The 18,674-nt window shown below is 53.0% G+C and overlaps 6 protein-coding genes across 6 annotated transcripts; 3 read left to right on the forward strand and 3 right to left on the reverse strand.

Annotated features, from left to right (window-relative positions):
* Window positions 1-1,184: 1,184 nt before the first annotated feature.
* Window positions 1,185-4,546, forward strand: J4E87_007502 (uncharacterized protein; the record flags this gene model as incomplete). The annotated part of the gene is made up of 3 exons (XM_049379097.1): window positions 1,185-1,268; window positions 1,336-1,901; window positions 1,957-4,546. The coding sequence occupies 3 exons, from the start codon at window positions 1,185-1,187 to the stop codon at window positions 4,544-4,546; spliced, it is 3,240 nt and encodes a 1,079-aa protein (XP_049231008.1).
* Window positions 4,547-5,376: 830 nt separating this feature from the next.
* On the forward strand, window positions 5,377-10,327 carry J4E87_007503 (uncharacterized protein; the record flags this gene model as incomplete). The annotated part of the gene is made up of 3 exons (XM_049379098.1): window positions 5,377-5,437; window positions 5,490-9,076; window positions 9,452-10,327. The coding sequence occupies 3 exons, from the start codon at window positions 5,377-5,379 to the stop codon at window positions 10,325-10,327; spliced, it is 4,524 nt and encodes a 1,507-aa protein (XP_049231009.1).
* A 2,301-nt stretch (window positions 10,328-12,628) lies between these two features.
* Window positions 12,629-14,065, forward strand: J4E87_007504 (uncharacterized protein; the record flags this gene model as incomplete). Its single annotated transcript, XM_049379099.1, has 4 exons — window positions 12,629-12,634; window positions 12,712-13,431; window positions 13,482-13,553; window positions 13,646-14,065. 4 exons carry the CDS (start codon window positions 12,629-12,631, stop codon window positions 14,063-14,065), a joined length of 1,218 nt encoding a protein of 405 aa, XP_049231010.1.
* A 114-nt stretch (window positions 14,066-14,179) lies between these two features.
* J4E87_007505 (uncharacterized protein) lies at window positions 14,180-14,971 on the reverse strand (the record flags this gene model as incomplete). Its single annotated transcript, XM_049379100.1, has 1 exon — window positions 14,180-14,971. One exon carries the CDS (start codon window positions 14,969-14,971, stop codon window positions 14,180-14,182), a length of 792 nt encoding a protein of 263 aa, XP_049231011.1.
* A 512-nt stretch (window positions 14,972-15,483) lies between these two features.
* On the reverse strand, window positions 15,484-16,170 carry J4E87_007506 (uncharacterized protein; the record flags this gene model as incomplete). Its single annotated transcript, XM_049379101.1, has 1 exon — window positions 15,484-16,170. The coding sequence occupies one exon, from the start codon at window positions 16,168-16,170 to the stop codon at window positions 15,484-15,486; it is 687 nt and encodes a 228-aa protein (XP_049231012.1).
* A 1,556-nt stretch (window positions 16,171-17,726) lies between these two features.
* Window positions 17,727-18,521, reverse strand: J4E87_007507 (uncharacterized protein; the record flags this gene model as incomplete). The annotated part of the gene is made up of 1 exon (XM_049379102.1): window positions 17,727-18,521. One exon carries the CDS (start codon window positions 18,519-18,521, stop codon window positions 17,727-17,729), a length of 795 nt encoding a protein of 264 aa, XP_049231013.1.
* Between the last annotated feature and the right edge of the window lie 153 nt (window positions 18,522-18,674).

Below are 18,674 nucleotides of genomic sequence, written 5' to 3' on the forward strand. Positions count from 1 at the left end.
ACCATGAAAATCATCAGTGATGAAGCATTTCCTGATTCATGCACATTACTCCTTGCACTACTTTTCGTCATGCTGATGGCGCCGCTGTTGTCAACCACTTCTGTGTGTAAGTCAGTACATTTCGGTTTCGCACTGTAGAAGAATGCTCACGACTTCCAATGGCGCCATTCTGCTGGAACATAATATTGTCTTCGCAGAGACCCATTAATGTAGCGTTACTCCTAAGTTGCTGCAGCTTGAGCTCCGCTTTCTCGAACTTTTGTTGTAATTTCTGATTCTGCTCATCGCTGAGAAAATCCGCAGCAGGACCTCGATTGGTACTGGGCTGGCCATTCGTTGAGTTTACCAGCTTTTCCAATATCTTCAATGCTTTACATTGACGAGCTGTCACGCGCTGCGCACTGATGGTGTCGCATTCGGTAGTGAGAGTTGAGTTGGAAGTCAGCTCATCGAGCTTAGCGATGATGTCGGCTCTATTGCTTTTAATCCAGTCAATATGTTGTTGAGCGAGCTTGCCACGCATGTCCGCCGTTTCCAGGAGGGTCTCGTTATTTGCGATCTTGTTGAGCCGTGTCAACGTACGTAAGCGTCTACATGTCTTGTCGATGTCGGCATCCCTGGGACTGATAGAGACGTCACTATTTCGCAGAGGCTGAACAGACCAGTTCTCGAAAGGGTTGTTTGAGGCTGCTATCACCGTAAAGCATGAAGTGATGAGGAAGAGGGGAAGGCGCATTGTCAATTGGGAGTATGTGATGAGAATGTCCAGACGGGAATGAGAAGGGGCGGCTTCAAATCTCCATCGTTTTCGGCGAGAGCTGTCAGTGTTTCAATCTCTTCTCAGTTGCCGCAGAGCCGCAACGAAGATGTAGATATGCGACGTTTCATGGTGAGCGTGCTCTAACGTTTCCAGTCACGATGAACAGATAGTGGGAACACGGATGAATGATTTTGGTCGATGTGGCTCACTCGAAGTGAAGCCATCAATGTAGCGAGGCAAGCTTCGCTACGACCAGGAGATGGTGTTAGTTGCAGGAGTCATCCGTCGTCGATGCCTAGGTATGGCGGGGTGCTATCGATAAGAGGCTGAGTCACGCTAATGGCGGGGATTGGAGGAGTCAACTCTAGGCTCTAGAAAAAGATTCCCCGCCACGGCTCTGTCTCAGCATACTCACGCCGCCACCATGTCTATGAACTTTCCGAGCGAAGAGGAGCGCATCCTCGCGCGCTGGAAGGAGATTGACGCCTTCCAGAGACAAGTCGAGCTAGTACGTGACTATGCTACAGCCTAGTGAACCCAAGCACGTGTGGTCGACACTTGCTAACTCGCCATAGTCGAAAGGAAAGCAACCGTACACTTTTTACGATGGACCGCCTTTCGCGACAGGAATGCCGCATTATGGCCATCTCCTGGCCTCGACAATCAAAGATATCATCCCGCGCTACTGGTCCATGAAGGGCCGCTATGTCGAGCGCCGGTTCGGTTGGGATACTCATGGTGTACCCATTGAGTACGAGATCGACAAGGAATTGGGCATGTCGGGACGCGACGCTGTGCGCGAAATCGGAATCGCCGAGTACAACAAGAAGTGCCGCGCAATTGTCATGCGATATGCGACCGAATGGAGGGCGACTATCGACCGTCTGGGTCGCTGGATCGACTTCGACAACGACTACAAGACCATGGACACCAGCTTTATGGAGTCGGAGTGGTGGGTCTTCAAGCGTCTGTTCGACAAAGGCGCCGTGTACCGGGGGTATAAGGTTATGCCCTACAGCACAGCGTTGGCGACGCCTCTCAGTAACTTCGAGGCCTCGCAGAACTACAAGGACGTTCAGGACCCAGCGGTAGTCGTCACATTCCCGCTACTCGACGACCCAAACACGTGTTTGTTGGCATGGTAAGCTACTTGCTCCAATCCAGTGCTACTGGCCTGCGCTGACCAGCCCGAACAGGACCACCACGCCATGGACACTCCCATCCAATACCGGTCTCTGCGCGCATCCGGATTTCGAATACGTCAAGATTCTCGACGAAGCATCCGGCAAACACTACATCTTGCTCGAAGCTTTGCTACGCACACTATACAAGGACCCGAAGAAGGCCAAGTTCAAGGTCGTGGAGAAGTTGAAGGGTAAGGATATGTTGGGTTGGAAATACGAGCCCCTATTCGACTACCTCTACGACGACTTCAAGGACTACGGCTTCAAGGTGGCGAACGACACCTACGTCACAGCAGACAGTGGTGTGGGTATCGTTCATCAGGCCCCGGCATATGGAGAGGACGATTACCGCGTTGCAAAGGCCCACGGCGTCATCTCTGATACCCGACCGCCACCCAACCCAGTCGATGACCAAGGTCGCTTTACTGCCGTTGTCCGCGACTTCGAGGGCCAACACGTCAAGACAGCAGACAAGGGCATTATCAAGCATCTGAAAGGCACCGGTCGCTTGATCGTAGACTCACAACTTCTCCATAGCTATCCCTTCTGCTGGCGGTCTGACACACCCTTGATCTACCGAACGGTCCCCTCATGGTTCATCAAGATCCAGGATATCGTGCCGCAAATGCTGGAGAACATTGCTGGTTCGCACTGGGTTCCTTCCTTCGTCAAGGAGAAGCGCTTCGCCAACTGGATCACCAACTCACCCGACTGGGCTGTTTCACGAAACCGTTTCTGGGGTACGCCACTTCCGATATGGGTCAGCGATGACGGCAAAGAGGTGGTCTGCATTGGTAGCGTGGAGGAGCTGAAGAAGCTCAGCGGGTATGAGGGCGAGCTGACCGACATCCACCGGGATAAGATCGATCACATCACCATTCCCAGCAAAGACGGCAAGGGCGTGCTCCGAAGAACAGATGAGGTCTTTGACTGCTGGTTTGAGTCTGGTTCCATGCCCTACGCCAGCGCGCATTACCCATTCGAGAACGTGGAGCAATTCGAGAAGTCCTTCCCTGGTGACTTCATTGCCGAAGGTCTCGACCAAACTCGTGGTTGGTTCTACACACTCACCGTGCTTGGAACACATCTCTTCGGCAAGCTTCCTTTCAAGAACTGCGTTGTCAACGGTATCGTGCTTGCAGAGGATGGCAAGAAGATGTCAAAACGTCTCAAGAACTACCCCGACCCCAACTTGATCATGACCAACTACGGTTCTGATGCGCTGCGGTTATATCTCATCAACTCTCCCGTCGTTCGTGCCGAGACACTTCGATTCAAGGAAGCTGGTGTCAAAGAGATTGTTTCCAAGGTTCTTCTACCTCTCTGGAACAGCTACCAGTTCTTCGAGCAACAAGTTTCGCTGCTGAAGAAGGTCGAGAGTCTGGACTTCGTATTTGACCCAGCGGCTGGGAAGTCCAACAAGAACGTGCTCGACCGATGGATCCTCGCGTCCACCCAGTCGCTACTAAAGTTCGTGAACGAGGAGATGGCTGCGTACAGGCTGTACACCGTGGTTCCGCGGTTATTGGAGCTCATCGACAACACAACAAACTGGTACATTCGCTTCAACCGTCGCCGGTTAAAGGGTGAGCACGGTCTGGAGGACACCAAACACGCCCTCAACACCCTCTTCGAAGTTCTTTACACACTCTGCCGTGGTCTCGCGCCCTTCACACCCTTCATCACAGACAACATTTACCTGCGATTACTACCCCACATCCCTAAGGAACTGCACGCGGAAGATAACCGTAGCATCCACTTCCTCCCCTTCCCAGAAGTGCGAGAAGAGCTGTTTGACGAGGGTGTCGAGCGCCAAGTCAAGCGCATGCAGTCAGTCATTGAGCTTGGCCGTATCTGCCGTGACCGTGCCAACAAGGGCTTGAAGATTCCGCTGAAGACGCTGGTGGTCATCCACCCAGAACAACAATACCTTGACGATATTAAGTCATTGGAGAATTACATCCTAGAGGAGCTGAACGTCCGCGAAATTGTGCTGTCTAGCGACGAGGAGAAGTACAGCGTCCAGTACTCAGCAACGGCCGACTTCTCAGTCCTTGGCAAGAAGCTGAAGAAGGACGCCATCAAGGTCAAGAAGGCGCTACCAAACCTCAAGAGCCAAGACATCAAGGACTACCTGAAGAATGGCGAGATTGTGGTGGACGGAATCAAGCTTGAGGCTGAAGACTTGATGGTCAAGCGCGGTCTCACAAAGGACTCCAACAACAAAGACCAGGAGTTCAACACGGACAACGACGTCCTCATCCTCCTCGACGTCGCCTCATACCCAGAGCTTGAGCAAGAAGGCCTCGCTCGTGAGGTCATCCGCCGTGTACAAGATCTGCGCAAGAAGGCCGGACTGGTGCCAACTGACGACGTAGGCATGGAGTACCGAGTGCTGAGCGATCCGGAAAGTGTAGGACTGGAGCAGGCGTTTGAGAACCAGGGTCCATTGTTTGAGAAGGCTTTGCGAAGACCTGTGGACAAGCACGTCATCACTGAGGTTGAGGGCAAGATCCCGGAGAACAGTAACGAGAAGGTTATTGCAGAGGAGGAGCAAGAGCTCCATAAGGCGACTTTCATGTTGCGGTTGATCAAGCTATAATCGCTTTCTCGTATGGTTGGTAGTACAGTGGCGCGCATGTTGGTGAAATGAAATCAAAATTTCCATGTTTACAATGAACGCCTTCGTATGCTGTGTGACTCTAAGATCTTAAGTGTCGCTACAGGCGTCGTCACCGCTGCTTATATGCCTTCTGCACATGGGGTTAGTTGTGATGCCTTTCGATGTTGTGAGGCGATATTACCAAATAACACTCCTTGAGCTTCATGAACTCGTTGACGCACATGTCTTTCCGTACATTGTTGTAGTCTGCGAATATGCATTTGCCGTATACTGCGCTCTGGAACATTTCAGCATCGTATCAAACATGACTGTCACTGAGGGGCGTGACATACCTCCGTCGAGCATTTTGCAGCCGCTGTGGCGAGTTTATCGATGGGACGGGTTCGACCGGGCATCTCGAGCAGTACTGTATATCCCTCTCAAGTAGTATGAGTAGCAGTGTCACTGAGAAGTAGATGCTCCAAGATATGTGAAGGTCTCGCCCTTTCCACCTCGATGAGGTCAACGAACAGGGCCCACCCAACTAAAGCCTTGGCGCCCTCGCATCCACGAACGCGGGCGGCCAACCACTCCAACAACAAAGCGCGTCGCCGCAACGCCAAAACGCGGGCGCACCAACAGCCCTTCATCGCTCCTCTCTTCTTACTTTGGACTTGTAATGCTTAATTGTTGCGCGACGAACCCACGACTCCTTTCTCGCATGCCGCTGCTTTTTGGTTGCTGTTCGAATCATTACAGCCGCCGGTCCCTTCCATGTTGTCGCGAACGCGCCGGAGACGAACGAGTCGCGTGCACGAATGCTATCCTCCATGAGGCTGAATGGAGATGATGCGAGGGCTATAACAGCTGATGATCTTTGTCGGGATGAAGGTAAAATAAACAGACAAAAAATGGGTCAATGGATATACTAACACTACAGTAGTCTCCGATGCCATTCACAATATCGTTCTTCGCGCGCAAGACTCCCATGATGGATCCATTGACGCTCTCTTCGTCGCATATGATGAATATGTCAAAGAGCACCGTTCTTCGCCTACCGACGCCGCGCTCTACTACAGTTTCCTGTTGCGCATGCAGGAATATGGCCGGGAAGGCGAAGACTTGATGTCGCTAGTCCTGCGCGTGGTGAAGGAGCATTTCGGCCTCAATGGAGAACTCGGCGACGAAGAGGTCGTTGAAGTCCCGAATAACATTGACGCGACGCGTAGAGGGGCGCAGGCGAGCCTAGGGCGGTATACGAGAACCGGGAGCTTCGACTCGTTCCTTGATGGCACGGCAGACAAGGTCGCGGGTACCGACTACGGCGATTTGGCTGTGCGCCCGAGGAGAGCATCGCAGCAGAATGCTCCTGATGGCTATGCCAACAAGCCGCGCAGCCACCGTCGTGCGACCTCAGACACCGAGGCGCATTCGTACCGGCCAGCGCAACTTCCCAGTCACCCCAAAGTGAATGGCGTCGCGCCTCGGAGGTCGAGTTCCGGACCGCAGCCGCCAGTCCACAAGCGCAGCACTTCTGTCTCAAGTTACGGCAGTCTGCGAATTCGAAGAAATCCTACAACGACATACAGAACTGGAACCCACGATGCAGATGAGAGCGATTTCACCGACCACACGGCTAGCCTCGACCTCTCCTCCATCCAGATACCAGGAGTGAACGCGCCGATACCGAACGATCCGTACGATTCCCCGCACCAGCGCCGCCTTCAGCACTCACGACAGGCACAACACCAACAATATGTCCCCGAACCCTTTCGACCCTCTGATACCCGATTGATGGACGATGCGGAAACCTTCGAAGAGCAACGGCTACATCGAGTGACGAGAGAGTGTATACGGATATGGCGGAACCGCACGCAAGAGCGCTTGAATCTGCGCGAGGATATGGAGAGAGCTGCTGTCGCCTTCGACCGTCGCATCTTGCTCAGGGCCTCCCTCTTGCAGCTACGGGACACCGCGCTTGTGAGGCGTTCTGGTCGAGAGACGAATCGCTTCTTCGATCGGCTGGAAACCCGTGCAGACAAGGCTCGCAGTCTATTCCTGCTCACCAAAGCATTCACACATTGGGCAAAGTGTGCCGAGGACGAGGTTCAGCGAACATCGGTTGCGCGACGGCACATTCTACGCACACGCTTCTTCAACGGCTGGCGCGATATCACGGCAGTCAACGAGCTGAAGATCCAGCACTTTGCTCTTGCAAAGTTCCTCTCTATATGGCGAGCACGCGCAGCAAAGGTACGGGATCGCAATGACTTTGCTGAAGCATACTATGAAGAGAAGATTGTCCGGAAATCGTGGAATGCTCTCAACAACGAGTACCTCAACAGAGGCGCAGCCAACTGGCATGACACAAGGACAGCAAGGACAACACTGCAGAAATGGCGCGAGATCACCGAGATCATGAGAGAGCGGAACATGTGGGCCACGGATCGACGAGATGGAACGCTCATGCGAAAGACATTCCGGACGTGGCAGCAGAAGACAGCCGCAGTGACGAGTCTGCATTCGCAGGCGGACCGCTTTCGACAGACCTCACTCCTTCGAACGACGGTCCAGACACTCCAGAGGCAGGCACAACTTGAGCCACTACTGCGCCAGGTCCAAGCACGCACCAACGGCCGTTTGCTTCGTGCAAAGTTCCAGGACTGGCGCAAAGACGCTCAGCTATCTCGTCAAGCACGCAATGTTGACCGCATGCGCGTCCTACGCAATGCCTACACTGCCTGGAATGACAGATTGCGAATCAAAGCTCTCGAGGATCGGATCAACGACCGCATCATTGTTGAATGCTTGTACAAATGGACCTTAGCATCCCGAGTATCCCTCTTCCAGCGTGTCCACGATCGACAGCTCAAGCAGTCAACATTCCTATCCTGGGTCACCAAGACCAACCAGCGCGTCAACACCCTCGATACTGCGGAAGTTCGGTTCGCCCAGTTCAAGCGTGCTCAGCTGATGCGGACGTGTTTGCGCAAGATGGAAGCTATCACTACGGAGAGAAGAAGGGAGCAGTTCGCTATTCTATCCCAATATCAGCAAAAGCTCAAGCAACGCATTTTCGACAAGCTCAAGGAGAGGCTAGCACACTTCCAAGAGTTGAACCAATGGTCGGCCGATGCGCGCTTCTACGTCCTTAGCAAACACACACTGAACACATGGAGCCAAGCCACACAACATGCGCGCCGTAATCGCAGACGCGACACATACTCGCAAGTCCGTAGAATGGTCAAGACGAATCTCGTGCGCAGAGTCTTTGAGCACTGGCGGGACAAGGCAAACCACATTGCAGTGCTGACACAAAGGGCAAACGATGTACTCGACAATCGCACTTTCCAAAGCAGTGGCGCAATCTTGCACCAATGGCACGACCGCACGCTCATACTCCGCCAGCAGGATGCCCAAGCCGAGAGCCTCCACGCCTTCAAACTCTCCACCCGTTACTTCGCCATCTGGTCACAACGCATGGACCTTGTACACACACTTGAAGGGCAAGCTGTCGCTCTGCGGCAGGAGAGCACAGAGATTGCTGCCACTGGTGCTCTGAAGAAGATGGGCTGGCGTCTTTGGAACTTCCAGAGGCAAGAGGAGAACGCGAGAGCGTTGTTCGAGAGGAACTTTGAGAAGCATGTTAGGGCCATGGTTCGTTTCTGGGCCGAGCGTGCTACCGAGCGGCGTGGCCAACGGGTTGCGAGTCCATCGCCTCCTAGTAGGTCGAGAAGACGCAGACAAGATGATGGCGATGACTACAACGGTCACGGAAATGACGAAGACTTCGCCTACAATGACAGCAACAACGATGTCGGGCAAGGAGGCTTCCAGCAATCCGGCGACGAAACGCAACGACTCGAGTCCTGGACCGCCTTCGACGAGACCGCTTTGGGTCTTAACAACGATCTTGACCTCTCTCTATCCCTTACCCCAGAACAGCCACCCCGCCATCCAACACTCACCCCCAACCCCTACGCTCCGATCCCTTCACCAGCATCAACCCGCCCCCCAGGCTCCATCCTCCGCCGCCCAAACACCTACCCACAACCCCAATCCGCCGCTCGCCCCCCTCCCGCCACCATCCCCGAAGACGATGAATCCGACCTCTCTTTCGGCGACGCCGCACAATCTACCTTTTGGTCCGGAACGCCCTTGCCCCCTCCTCCTACTACAACCAGTAAACCAGGCTACCTCAAAACACCCAGTAAACGTAGCGTTGTCCGTGCTAAACGACCTGAACTCCCGCCTAGTCCTGAGAAAGCACGCGTTCTTTCTCCTGTGAGGCGACCGCTGGGCTCCTCGTTTCTGGAGAGGGAAGGAAGGGGTAGGTTGGGGACTATGAGTGCGCCGCCTGTGCAGAGTGCGAGGGATGTGAGGTTGGGAGTTGGTGGGGTGACGAGTTTTGAGAGGAGGTTGAGGGAAGGTGGGTTTGGGGGGAGTGTTGCTGTTGGTGGAAGTGGGAGTGGGAGTGCGATGAGGAAGAGTAGGGGAAGAGGTGGTAGGGCGAGAGTGGGGTTTGGAGAGGTTAGTCAGATGGGTGGTTTGTGAAGAGAACGAAGAGATACTTTTGTCTCGTTGTAAAAGCATTGCGCGGCGTATCTGTTCGGGCAGGTTGGTTTGGATGTGTTAGGATACCCCATATTGTTCGCTACCTTTATCTAAGTGTGCATAAGTTTGTCTCACTACATGGAACCACGCGTGAAAGACACCGCTAGTCCTCCGTAGATAGTGAAAGGATGTCATCGATAGGCAGCTCACTCGCCTTCTCACAGCACGGTCCGCGTGTGAATCACCCTCTTGCTTCTTCCCTCGATGTATATATGGTACCACCACCAGTCTAACTTCTGACCCCCTCCCCATCCACCGCCTCTACTCAATCTCTCAACCTTACACCCAAAGTCACTCGTCACAAACATGAAGCTGTCCACGACTACCACCCTCTTCGCTAGCCTAGCCTGCCTGGTGTCCGCCTCCGCCTCCGCCCCGCCAAAAGCCTCCATACAAGCGAGCATCGCTACCGCTGGCAATCGTGCCATCCTCGCTCTCGATAACGCCAAACAGGCCATGTCCACGTTCACAGACGAAGTTCAAGCTACCACTAACTCACTTGATATCGACCCAGCTGTGAAAGAGGAGTTCAACACACGCTTCATTATCCTAAATCGAGAACTCGAACATTCGATCTTCCGTGTGGAAGGTCTCGTTGAGCGGTTTGGTTCTATCCACATGAAAGACGACGGGGAGACACTGCGTCTCAACCAAGACGACAGTGAGTCACCGCGTATCAACCAAGACACGCCTTCGCGTAAGCTTGCAAAGTCGCGTAAGCTTGCAAAGATAGAGGATCGAATCGACGCTATATACGATGAGTACTTCGATTTTGACGACATGCCCGAGGCTACTCAGACAGAGCTAAACGCGCTGTGGCGAGACTTCGTCGAGCAGACGAGCCAGATTAGTAGTCCACCGCTGGGCTCTAACGATGGCCGCATCCACATCTCTTCCAAGTCCCGTACTGAGGACAAGCCGGCCAAGTCCGATGAAGTGTTGAGTCTACTCGGCAAGATTAAGAAGCAAGTTTTTGACCGCACGTTTGTCTTCCGGGGTGGTGATGTACTTTCGAAGGATGAATTGGCGCGAGTACAAAAGCGAGCTGAGGAACTTCGGAAGCAATATGTTGAAGTTCGCAAGCGATACGATGAAGGTTGGAAGCGAGCTAGGGAAGGTCGCAAGAAGACTGACGAAGATCGTAAGAGCAGACAGTTTGAGTTGTAGCATCTGGAATACTCTCAGTAGCCGATTAAGAAGCGCGACGAAGAAAAGGATCGAAGCGTCGAATGGGCACGGTGTCAGTATGTCAGATAGATACATGGGTGGTATAACCGATGTATCTCGACGCGCTGGTCTGGGGTATTAGGCGCGCATGCAGCTTACGGTGTGTGAATGGGCTACGCCGTAGTGGCGGGTATGTAGATCATGGTCTGTTGTTTGCCGATGAACATGCTGTCATCAATTTGATTCGTCACTTCATCTGAACATCCCCGCGGGTATACGACTTACCTCGCATCACCGCTGCACGTCTCACATCAGTTCATCTTCCACCCAATAACTACCCTACGCTGTGATGCACCTCGTATGTATGCGCAAGGCGTAGAATCATGTCAACACATACAAGACGACCTCATATTCCCTCACAACCCATTTCCACTCCACACCATCACTCTCAACTCACCAGGTCAAGCCATCAACATGCACCCAGCATCATCTCTCTTTCTCAGCCTCCTCGCTGCCACCCTCATAGCAGCCCAACTCTCCCCAGACATCAACTATTGCGAAGGCGACAAGAGCACATTGGGCCACTGCGACACACTCACCTACGAAGACACCACCCTCTCCGCAGCCAACCCACCCACCACAACAGAATGCCAGGAGTCGTGTTTCAGTATCTTCGGAGACGCCGGTGAATGGATCGTCCAACTAGAAGGTAAATTCAGCCCGTACCTCCACTCATCACCCCACTAACACTGATATGTCAAAGGCAAACCAGAAGGCTACCAACAACACATGCACCAATTTCCCTGCGGGTTCAGTATTGGTGCTATACCCAACACGCCGCATGAGTTCTCGTTCGATATGAATAACCAGGATATGGCCGATATTGTTGATGAGGCGGTTAGGCGGTTTGCGCATTTGCATGATGGGAAGGTGGCAGCGCGGGGCACGGTGAGGTGTGATGGGCATGAGGCTATGTGGTATGTGAGTCGGGATGGACGGAATGGAGTGTGATGGCGAGGTTGAAAGGGAGGTATGGAGTCGATGGGTTAGTTCATTGAGCTTCAGATACTTCCCATACGATTGCTGCAGTACGCACAATAGGGGCATCCCGCTCTTATTCTAACAGTGACTTTATACCCCTCCAAGCCGCGTTACAGGTGGTCAGCGAAGCGCCTCCTCAGTCCCGAGCCCATGTTGAAGATTCGGGAGCTATGTCAGCTGTGACGTTGGGCGAGTTCAGGGACGCGATCACAACGTCTGCCATTATATCCAGAGACCTTCATCGTGGTTGGTTTGCTGTCTTGTGTAGGAGTGATTGATACTTAGGCCGTGCTGATCGTTTGCTTTCACGCTTGTGGCATCGGCAAGACTCGTGGACCGCGAGAGCGAATGCCGAGATTGCGCACGGAGCACACTGACACTGACAGCTCTCGCGACGTGTGCGCTAACGACGCCCGGGCGTTCTCGAAGCGCGACGTCCCTCTCAACACGAGTCCACTGACACGCTGATGGCGGCTGCCGGATAGCCTCGCGGCTACTCGATCGAGTCAAACCCGCAGAAGCCCATGACGAATGCCATCGCAGCAGGCCCACCTCGCTTAGATCCACCAGATATGGCGGCTTTCTGACGACACAACAACATCATAGGAAGCTTCGACCATCTCCACATCCAGCACTCTGGTCGGGAGTCCAGACTATAAACTTTCAATGACGCAGGTGCGATCAGGATCGAAGTTCGGATATGCGTTGGCGTACCGAAACTCGCAGAAATCGACGGGACATATTCGTCACGAATTTACAAGCACAAACAATTGATCGCCTTTGTAGCCTCGCGCAAAGTCACGAGCGCAAAGCTCTGGTACATATTGTGTATTAGGACGACGGTACATGACAGCGTCGCTCCGCGGGTAACGTACAACCTTTGTACCTTCGGAACTACCGATGGCGCGCGGGCCGCCCCAGCGATCACTACATATAGGTGGAGATGATTTCCAGTACCCTCACTGTGCCACCCTATCAATCGACATAAAGGTGTGGGAACGATTGTCGATACTCTCGCTATGCCCTATCGATCAACATAAGAGTGAGGAAATGATCTTCGATAGCCTCGCTGTGCTCCATGATCTGCGGAGCCGTCCATTGGTGCTTGACTGGCAACACCTTTGCGCAGCCCGTCATTTGCCCAAAACTTCGCAGCTGTATCCTCTGTTCGGCGATTACTGTTGGGGTTAATCTAGCTACTCCAGAGTACTAGGGATATGGCTTGACAAGCTGCAGACAGTGACTCTCAGCTCATAGCGTATGTCCGTTTCTTTTTTTTTTCGTCGAGGTAAGCAACTTGGGCAGCATATATAGAGGGCATCGCCCAAGAGTGAGAAGACCAGACTTCAGTCACTCCATTTGCATTTCATCCTGAACCTTTTATATTTCTAAACAACCACGACAGCGAAATGGATCTAGCATACGCCACTCTCATGGAGAAGTGCCCCGACGGCACCTACTTGTACACACCACCCAATTCCAAAGTCTTTCATCCTGGCTCTTGCGGCTACTTCGACGATGACGGACTCTGGAGATTGATTACTGATCTTGCGGACATCAAAGACCCTGACTACCAACCCCCCAGCAAGCCGCTCGTTCTGGCGGACCCGACAACGTGCACATGGAAGAAACAGCTTTCGGAGAATCACGAGGGTCGCGGCTTTGGCGGCAAAGCAGAGGTGTCCGGAATTGCTGCTCAAGCACCTGTGGATGTGGGAGCCAATTTCGAAATAGGAAGCACTGCGAACCTTCGCGCAGGCGTGGCAGTATCTCCACACGTGATACACCACTATTTCAATACCAAGGCGCTCGGTATCATTATGAAATGGATCGAAGATAATATGACAGCTATGATCGGTAACCATCCTCAACAAATCAAGGACTATGGCGTCTGGGTCGTCATGGACACATGGGTGACGGAGGAGTGCGATATTGCCATGTGGAACAAGACGGGCAGTACGACTGATCTCGGAGCCGAACTCGGGGCGACAAATATCGGCAAACTCGGACTCACTACTTCGCGCGACTCCCAGAGCGATATGAACCAGCACAGAATATACAATGTATGCATACCTATTCCTATCCGACAGTTATCATTACTAAGAACAAGTAGGAACCTGGAGGACATGCCGTCTCTTTCAAGGGTGTACACTTCAAACAGAGCTCGAGGTTTTGGAGGGAGAAGGTACGTGACTTCTTCTTTTGAAGGATTCTTTTGCCGCAGTGTTACATGGACCTTTCTTCTCCAAGTCCAGCAAAGCTGACTAGAGAAACTAGAAATTGAAGCAAAGGAAGCCGACTGATGGTTACCTGCGCACTATGGCGCCGGCTGCCATGGAAACGATGCCATATAGAGACGAGGATGGGAACCTTCGTAAAGAAGGGAAGCTCGTCAACGAGAAGGGACAGTTTATCGACGAGGATGGGAATGTTGTCGACAAGAAAGGGAGATTTATTAATGAGGAGGGAGGGCTTATCGACAAGGATGGGAACCTGGTTGACGAGAATGGGAGACTCATCAACGAGGAGGGGGACCTTATCGACAAAGATGGGAACCTCGTCGACGAGGATGGAAACATCCTTGACAAGGAAGGGTATCCCCTCGACAAGGACGGGAATCGTTTGCCCGATGGGATGGTTTGGGATATTGACTTCGTCGGATTTGGCAAGGACACCACCGGAGCCCAACAGGCGTAAAACCCATGTCACATTTCCTCATCACACATCAGATAGATTTCTAAGATGATTGTATATTTCATGCTTTTTCTCTGTTGCGTATTTGCGCAATATGTACTGCAGACTTGTCAACCATCAACACGAGGTCTCTAGGACTAAGCTTTGCAACCGAACCAACGAATCCACTACCATTACTCTCTTCTCTTCCCCTCCAACAGCAACCATCCTCTCGCCTCCCTCCTCTTTCTCAGCAAACCACACACACTTGATACCCGCTTCCACCGCAGGAACAACATCTCTTTCCCAACTGTCTCCCACCATGACCACCTCCTCACCCTTCACACCAATCAGTTCTAACGCTTTGCCAAAAAGACCGTCAATCTTCGCCACACCAAGCTTATTCGTTGTAACGAGCCTGTCGAAATACGGCTCTAGACCCAAGGCAGCAACGGTACGTTCCTGCGAATCTTGAGGGCCTTCGGTGATGATCGCTATGCTCTTTCCTCGTTGTTTGAGTGTTTGAAGGAGTGGTATAGCACCTTCTTTGAGTTGCAGATTCCGTGTAATCGCAGTTTCATACGTGTCGAGCAATACCTGCATCTGCTGCTTCGTACAGTCGATACCAAAAGCGTTCATAACACCCTGAAAGCGCTCGGCGCGGTACTCGTGGCTTGTTTTTCCGTCCACGAATGCGGCAGATGTGCCGGTTTTGAGGATCTTGAGGTATTCCGCTCTCAGCTCGGCGACTGTGAGCGGCTTGCCAGGAGAAAGTTCATGATGAGCGTGGTTTTCTAGGATGAGGCGGAGTGTCGCGTTTACGGCGGCGGAAGATGCCTTGCGAAATTCGTGGAGCGTGTCGTCGAGATCGAAGAAGTACCATGTTGCGTTCTTGAGACGTTTAGTTGTTGTGTTGTTGTGCGCTTCCATCTTGAGCCTTTAGGTAGTTAGACGAACTTGACGTGGGACGAATATGCGCATCTGAATCCTGAAAATGATAAACGAAACAGATTTTTTATATTGCGATGGTACAAATGGGACGGTTTGGTTGATCGATACAAAGTAAGTCGAGTTCTTGACGCTGTAGAGATTGATCGGGTTAGTACGCTTCCCCGCGCAACGTCGCAAACACGCAAGAGCGATCGGGTGTCGGAGACTTCCAATGCACGTCGATGCGTGTCCATAGCGCTGCGATTCTCAAGATAGCATATCTCTTCACACCCCTCATAACGGCATTAACGATAGTGAGCGGACGATGATGGAGTTGCATCGATGCAGAATGACGGTAGGGAAAGAGCGAACCCGACCGCGCTACATGTAGCCCCGTTTCTTCATGAAGGCGCGAGAGAATGTCAAAGTTGGAATTCGCAAACATGAATTGGAGTCTTTACGCTAACGTACTGAATCAATGCTACTTATGATCATTGAACGACACCAGACATTTAGTGAGGAGCCGCATACCCTCCCGCATTAGGATCATCAGTAAGCACAACGTAAAAGCCCAACGGACAGATCAAGTCGCTTTGCTTGAACGTCAACGTCGTGTCTTCGGAACACAATGCTCCACTGACAGTCACCTTGCCAATACCAGGCGGTATTCCACACGGCGCACCGTTGATAACGTAGCTGTTGCCTGGCTTCAGGACTGGCGGTGGGTTGGGCGGACTGGGGCCTGGAGCCGGTTGCTTGTTGTACGTAGTAACACCAGGCTCTGCACCAGCGTTGATGGCATAACCAGTGAACGTGAAATGCCCAGGTCCTTTGAAGACGAAGAGACCGGGTGCTTGGACGAGAGAAGGGAAGTCGAAGACGAGGTTGCAGATTTTGCCTTGGGTGGCGTCGGAGTCGAGCTCGAGGTTGAAGATTGTGCATTTGTCTTTTGGGGTGACGGTCGCCCATTCGGTAGCTGGGTAGGCATTGTCGGGGTTTCTCGCGCTGATGGGCACCAGGGCTGAGGTCGATATGCTTCCCTTTGGTAATTTCCCGTCGGGTTGAGCTGGGTTTGCCGGACATTTGGCAAGACCCTTGAGGACGCCCAATGTGCGTGGTGTGATATCACTTGGCGCAAGTGTGGCTGGGGCAGCGATGGCCGTGGCCAGGAAGGCCGAGAAAAGCGTGAAGGTCTTCATGATGAAGCGAGGGAGTCCGATTTGATGGCTTTGATAAATCGATCAGGTAGGATGAGTGGTTCAGAAACCAAAGCGAACGCGTGGTTGACTTCAGGAAGTTTACTCTCTCACTTTATACTTCTCAATTTTTCCATACCATTATTCCAGCTCAGGTCCGTCAGGCTGGCTCGCACATCGGCAACGATCGTCCAACGTTCGCGTACCGAGTCGTATCCTCGCCTACACATCCGAAACAAAGGACCTATCATCTAAAAGTAAGCTGACAAGCAGATATTTCTTGACTCCAAAAATGGCAAGCCCACTGACGCCTCCAATTCATACGATTTGCCAGGAATGTCAGGCAGGACTGAGTAGGTTCTCAGGTGAGACGTGGCTAGCTGGGTAAGCTCTGGATTCGGGCGGTAGTATCGTGACCCTGCGCTCATTCCTGTAAAGTCAGACGTCTAGACGATGTTTTTGAGTACTATTGGTGGTTGGCGGTTTCATGCAGCAAAGGATACCGGAACCCCACCTTTTACCCGTTGACGCGAGTATTGACTAAGCATTCCCAAGACTGTTGGAGTCGTCCGTCATGCAGTTCAGTATTGAAATGTGCCTTTTCAGAGCTGGGTAAGTCTGCTCAAGCTGGACGAGGGCATCTGTCGGAGGCATTCGGCATGCCGCAATTAGCTCGTTGTGTTTCCATGGTCGTGTCGTAGCTCCTGCATCCAGATACTAGACGTGCGCCAACGAACCGAGCACCCGTAGAAGGAACTATGCTAGATGTCCCTGGTGCGCGCTGATCTAGCGCAAAGCTTGAAAACTGTAGAGGGTGGCGTTCGCAGCGCGGCGACGGTGCACGGCTGATGAAACAACCATGGCTATCGAAATATAGTTCGTGGCCGAAACATAGCTTCCAGGCTACGCTTCCAACAATTATCGCCATGCAGGGTCATCACCGTCCGTGATGAGGTGGTGGTCGAAGTTGATGTGCAAGAGAACGTGGGGTGAAGTTTTGGTGTTCTTAGGAAGCGACCTCGAGAGTTTGCAGTAATCGATGGGCAGCATTCGCTACGGCGGTCATGCGTCATCGCATCGCATGCAGCGCTATCCTTGACTTTGCGGCACTGAAAGAAGCAGGCACGTTCGCAGGAGCATAAGCAAAGAAGACATGCCTATAAGCTGACACTGTGTAGCCATGTGCGACGACATCGCATGCCAGAGCAGATCATGACTACCGTTGAGAGGCCACAAGGTCCAAGTTCAATTAGCATCGGTTCGAGGTTTCCATTGGAAAGCCTTTCAGACTAGGAGTCAAGCAAGAGGAAAAGGTGGATGGGGATTGAGGGACAATGTTGCATTTCATCAAGTTCAGAGGATTGCATAGAAGCGTCACGATCATGAGGCACGAAAGATTATTTTCCAAGTTCTTATTCAACCACACCATCCCCGGACTAATTACAATTACCCTTTCCGACACCAAGGATATCTACTGAAGTGAAGACCAATCCTCGATGCAATGTATCGTGTAAAGTCATAGCCTGCCCGTAGACAGGCTCAATTGAAGGTTATGACATTTACAAGAAGAAAGCAGCGAAAGCACCAACACCGGCAACGAAGCCACCGACGTTGAGAGCAGAGGCAGCACCAGTGAACTCAGCGGGGGTGGAGGGCTTGACGTAGCCACCGGTCTTGGTGGGGTAGCCAGTGCCGGCAGCAGGGGGAGCACCAGTGCCAGCAGGGACAGAGGGGTAGGGAGCACCGCCGGCAGGGGCAGATGGGTAAGGAGCAGAGCCGGAAGGCTTGCCAGCACCGGGAACCATGGGGTAGCCGGAGGGCTTGCCAGCACCAGGAACGACGGGAGTACCGGTGGGGTAGGGGACGGTGACGGTGATGGTGGTGGAGCTGAGGCAAGAGGTGGTCTCGGCCTCGGGGACCTCAGGGGTCATGGAGGAGGCAGGGTAAGAGGGAACCTCAGAGGTGGCGTGCTCAGGAACCTCGGGGGTCTTGGTGGAGACGGAGGGAACCTCAGCGGGCTTGGAAGGAGTCTCCATGGGGTACTCAGCAGGCTTGGAGGCCGAAGGAGTAGGCATAGCGGAGGACTCGTGCTCAGGGACCTCGGGGGTCTTGGAGGCGGGGTACTCAGGAGCAGGAGCGGAGGGAGTCTCAGCGGGGTAGGCTGGGTACTCAGGAGCCTTGGAGCTCTCAGCAGGGACCTCAGGGTAGGCGGGCTTGCTGGACTCGGGCTGAGCAGGGTAGGCAGGGTAGGCCGGGGCAGCGGGGGTGCTGGCCGGGGCGGCGGGGTAGGCGCCGTATTGGGGAACGGCAGCGGCAAGGCCGGCGAAGGCAGCGATGGCGATGGAGTAACGCATGTTGATTGTTGGGTATTAGAACTTGAAACGGTAGAGTTGGAAGTGTTGGTTGGTGGTGGAGGTGGTGGGAGAGAGTTGGCGAGTGTGTATTATTAATGATAGTATTAGTTGGTAACAACGAATGGACGACCGAAGGTCAAAGGACTTGAAGCT

The sequence above is a fragment of the Alternaria ethzedia genome, assembly GCF_023757985.1.
Source record: "Alternaria ethzedia strain BMP 0044 chromosome Unknown scaffold_21, whole genome shotgun sequence".
NCBI lineage: Eukaryota > Fungi > Ascomycota > Dothideomycetes > Pleosporales > Pleosporaceae > Alternaria > Alternaria ethzedia.